Source organism: Apis dorsata, unplaced genomic scaffold, assembly GCF_000469605.1.
Source record: "Apis dorsata unplaced genomic scaffold, Apis dorsata 1.3 scaffold_265, whole genome shotgun sequence".
NCBI classification, from domain to species: domain Eukaryota; kingdom Metazoa; phylum Arthropoda; class Insecta; order Hymenoptera; family Apidae; genus Apis; species Apis dorsata.
In genome coordinates, this window is record NW_006263543.1 from 1058153 (window position 1) to 1063011 (window position 4859).

Sequence of the window (4859 nt, forward strand, 5' to 3'; positions counted from 1 at the left end):
GTTCAGATATTAAATTACTAAACTTAATCCTTCGAAATTCTACGAAGAATTGAGTCCAAGAGAGAGAGAGAGAGAGAGTTGTTTAATTTTGCAACTCGGCCGAGAGGGACCATGAATGAAATTGAGCCGTCTCAAAACAAATTCAATGGACTCGAAAAAGTTGCGGGAAGCGCGTCGCACGCCTTGGGACCGGAAGTTCCTCGGCCAACAAGGAAAGATCGACGCTTATTTTAAGGCTGCGAGCCGTTCTTTAGCCGTTTACCGAAGTTTAACCCAACTTTGCCTTCCAACTTTCTTTCGAAACTCGGCGAATGTGATACGATACCCGACCCGATCCTCCTACACGGATTAATCTCACGGTATTTTCTTTCTTCCCTTTCCGCTTTATTTTTTTTTCCTTTTCTTCTTTTTCTTTTCCAGAAAAGAGATCACGTTGGAGATCATCGAGGAGGATTCGTACGAGAAGGATGCCCTGTTCTACGTCGAGCTGGGTGAGCCACAGTTACAAGGGGGTGAGTAGCAGTCTTTTTCTAAATGCATCGTGTGAAAATAGAACGAGATTCGTAACTGTGATTTTTCTGTTCGCGGGGGGGCATCAAAGGAAGGGCAACAACCATTTTTCTTTCACTGTCGAGAGATGGAAATTGAAGGAATCGAAGTATTTTTCGAAGCGAATACGCTTTATTGAGAACGTCAAAGGGGTTCTATCAATGTCTCTTGTTCAAAATTATTGGAATCTTATTGGAAGAGTAGTCGTTGCCAACGTAGACGAAAAAAAAAAAAGAAAAGGAGGCAGAAAATTGGCCGCAAAATTTGCTGACATCGATCCATTTTTTTCATTCGTAATCGTCCGCGATGAAGCGACGAGTAATCTTCTTGATTAAGGGACGATGAAGACGAAAGAAATGATCTCCGAATCACACATTTCTCGATATTTCTTTATCTTTTGTATTTTGTATTTTATATTTCGATTCTTTTTCATTTTTTCGACGAAGCATGCTCGAATCGTTGTGAATTTTGCGGTGATTACAGTTTTTCGCGAGAGAAGACCTTCGATTTGGCTAATTGCGCGAAGTTTGAAACGGGCAATTCGAGGAAGGCGAAATAAGTGGATCAGCGATCGAGATTAAATGGAGCGTTACTCGAGAAAAAATTAGCAGAGCTTCCTTAAATCGGCTTCTCGAATTCACGGACGCCGTTAAGTTATTGAGCCGGAAATTTCTTCCTTTTCCCTTTCGCCACGTATAATTTCCTTGAAATTAGCATTTACGATAGATCGCGACAAGGAGCCCCGAATTTCGAATAAATCGCGAGTATGGGACGAGCGCGAAATTATTGATCGAGAAAGAAAAATGGGGAAACGTGTTCGCAATTCACGTGTCGTGAATTGATTTATCGTGCGATTGATGCAAACAAAAAAAAAAAAAAAAAAAATGAAAAATGAAAAAAGAAGGAAGTAAAAATTTCTCAGTGAGAATTTTCGTTATATAAAAAAAGAAGCATAAAATTGTTAATTATATGTGTAATTTGCTTCACGCGTTTTTCGCAACTGGATCCAACGTGAATGGACGTAAGTCTGATTCCTTTTTTTTTTTTTTTGTTTGTTTTTTTTTTTTATTTAACTTGAAACTGGATCGATTCACCGTTCCTGTCGTTTAGCTTCTCCAAACTGTTTGAATCCGTGACAAACGGCATAGAATCGGTTACCAGCACGTGCTATCTATAAACGCAAACCAGCTCAGTAATGGCTCACGTACATTAGAATCTCTCCAATCCGATACAGAGTGTAGTTGCTTTGTACGTACCATTGTAACTCTGCTCGTTCGTTTCGAATTGCTAGTTCAGCCGCATTAAGCCTGGTTTACACTTGACATCCTCGCGAAAATACGCGAGGGTTTAAAGAGCAATTTTCCTACAGCCTCCTCCTAAATCACGCGCAATACTTTAGAAACTTTGAAAACATTCGCTATTGTAAAGAGCGGAATCTTTGCCCCCTCGATTTGTTTTTTTTGAAGAACGATTTTTGTTTCGACAGGATATCTATTCGTTTCTTCGAATTGCCATCTTTTCTTGTTATTAGGGAACAGGTTGTGATTTGGTCAGAAAGTAACAGCAAGAAAGAATATATTTAATAAAAGAGATAGGAATGAATTGTGTTATATGTGGATCGTGTCGATGTCCTTTGTTTCACTACTACTCTGAGCTCGCTATGTTATGTCGTGTAAAAAGGGCGATTCGAAAAAGGGGAACAGACAAAACAGAATCTAAACGGCGATCGCGTCCAGCGACACCCGATTCGCACACAAATATACAAGATACGAGTCCTTACACCTTTACACATGTATAAATTCAACCCTTATTCGTTTGGATAACTTGGATTCTTCGTAGAATAAAGAAAAATTAGAAAAGAAAATAACGGTGATATCGATCCCCAAAAAATACTTTGCAACCTATTACTTCGATCTTGAATTATTTTTCTTTTTCTTTCGTATCGTTCTAACAAAGATGAAGATGCTATCAGTATCTCGCGTTCAACGATATTCGATTCGCGCACAAATATACAAGATATGAGTCCTTACACCTTTACACATGTATAAACTCAACCCTTATTCGTTTGGATTCTTCGTGAAATAAGGAGAAATTAGAAAAGAAATTAATCAAGAACGACGATATCTGCTTTCTAAAAATCTAACGATGACGATGCCATCAGTATCCTTACATCTTTCCCTATGTATAATAAACTCAACCTTATTCGTGTAAATAATTTGGATTCTTCGTGAAACAAGGAGAAATTAGAAAAGAAATTAATCAAGAACGACGATATCTGCTTTCTAAAAATCTAACGATGACGATGCCATCAGTATCCTTACATCTTTACATATGTATAATAAACTCAACCTTATTCGTTTAAATAATTTGGATTCTTCGTGAAACAAGGAGAAATTAGAAAAGAAATTAAGAATGACGATATCTGCTTTCTAAAAATCTAACGATGACGATGCTATCAGTATCCTTACACCTTTACACATGTATAATAAACTCTTGTTATTCGTTTGAATAACTTGGATTCTTCGTGAAACGAGAAGAAATTAGAAAAGAAATTAATCAAGAACGATATTTGATGCTTTCCAATAAACACTTTGCAACCTGTTACTTCGATCTTGAATCATTTTTCTTTTCCTTTCGTATCGTTCTAACAAAAATAACGATGCCCAACGATCACAGTGCTGCTTCTATCCAAAGATACACGAATAATAATAATAATTGACGCGCGAAGAGAACTGGTGAAAAATACTTATTCGAGAAGCACACGCGAATTCCTTGGAGAATCGTCACGGAGAATCCGATAACACAGCTCTTCAGCAAGAAGGTTCGGTTAACAGGGGCGTGGCGTGGCGGTGGAGGACATCGATTCGCTCGATTCTCCGCATTCCAGTGACACCGATTGCGTTCCAATAGCTCGAAAATCCAACATCGAAAAAATCGAAGATATCATCACGCATATATCGTTATTACGCGTTGCGTGTGGACTCGTCGTGGACGAAACATCCCCCTCCTCCCTTTCGAAGGAGAGCAAGAAGGGAATGCTGTTCACAGTCTCGCAACAGAATTCATTTCTTCGTTTTAGAGACGAGGGAATTCTGAGAGAAGGGATTCGGACGATCGATGGATCGATCGATGGACGAATCTTGGAAACGGATTTATGACGAGCCGATAATGGAAAGCCGTTATCTATCACGGAGAGTTTTCGACGAAAGGGAAGGAGAGGAATTGGCTGTTGAGGATTCTTAAAGATGGAAGGAAATCTCGTGAAAATTGAAAGACAATAAGGGAAAGAAATAAGGTGGAACGGATTTGGGACGAAATATGTCCGCATGTAGGTGGATTTTCAGCGGTGTTCTTCACATGATCGTAGCGTTGTTTTTGCTTGATCGTGATTTGCATATTACGCGTGGTCTCGCGTCACCACGCGTTGCTGTGGTTATGCCTCACGACTCATGAATATGGATTAACACGCATTTCGCCGCGGATAATGTACGGTTTAATATCGTTTGATATCATTCGGGGTAAATCGTAATTTCACGTTATTTTATTCGTGGACGTGGCGGTACTTTGTATAAGAAGATAAATCGCGATATTTGATAACGTGACATAAGACGCGTCTTCTCGAAGATCGATTTCTCGATAATAGTCGAGAGGAAGAGGGTTGTATTTATAACCGCTTGTTCCAGAATTAATTAATTGGTTAATTAACGGACGGTTAACTCGAAAGGAAGTTGATGAAGAATTCTCGAGAAGAGAAGAGATGGAAGGAAGGAGAGCTTAATGGCCTGGTTGGGATAAATGGCTTCGGGGTCGCGATCGGTTGAAAAGCGGAACGATTCAACGTTTTAAACTTGACGAAATCTTTCGATTCGATCGAATGTAATTTCGTTCGATCGCGATCGAGCGATTAAACCGACGGTGTATGTGGTATCTTCGTTCCACTTTCGTTCTTTAATCGGTTATGCATTTTTACAATTTGTTCGAAGTCCCTGGAAAACTGGCTCGTCGAGTAGAGCACCAGGCTTCGCCATCGATCCGTAAAATTTGATTTGTTTTCGCTACTACGTGCCTCACCTACTTAAATTAAGTCGATTTAACAATTTATCACTGCCAGTTTTAATTTTCGAAATATCGAGATGAATAAATATATTAATCAATTCGAATATTGTCATCAATATCGAGCTGGAATTTCTAGATCGAGTTTAAAAAAAAAAATTAGAATTTTTAACCTATAAATGATCGATCTACTTGTTAGTTGTCACGGGATACATTTTTTTTTTTTTTTTTTTTGAAATTTTTAGAAATTTGAAACG

The 4859-nt window shown here is 38.7% G+C and overlaps 1 protein-coding gene across 6 annotated transcripts in view; it reads left to right on the forward strand.

The window, feature by feature from the left end:
* Positions 1-4859, forward strand: part of LOC102676230 (sodium/calcium exchanger 3) — an 88963-nt gene that overhangs the window by 26448 nt on the left and 57656 nt on the right. For all 6 annotated transcript variants that reach the window (XM_031510865.1, XM_006616505.2, XM_006616508.2 and 3 more), the window contains exon 4: positions 421-512. In XM_031510865.1, the coding sequence (XP_031366725.1) occupies positions 421-512 (92 nt within the window). The remainder of the gene's footprint in view (positions 1-420; positions 513-4859) is intronic.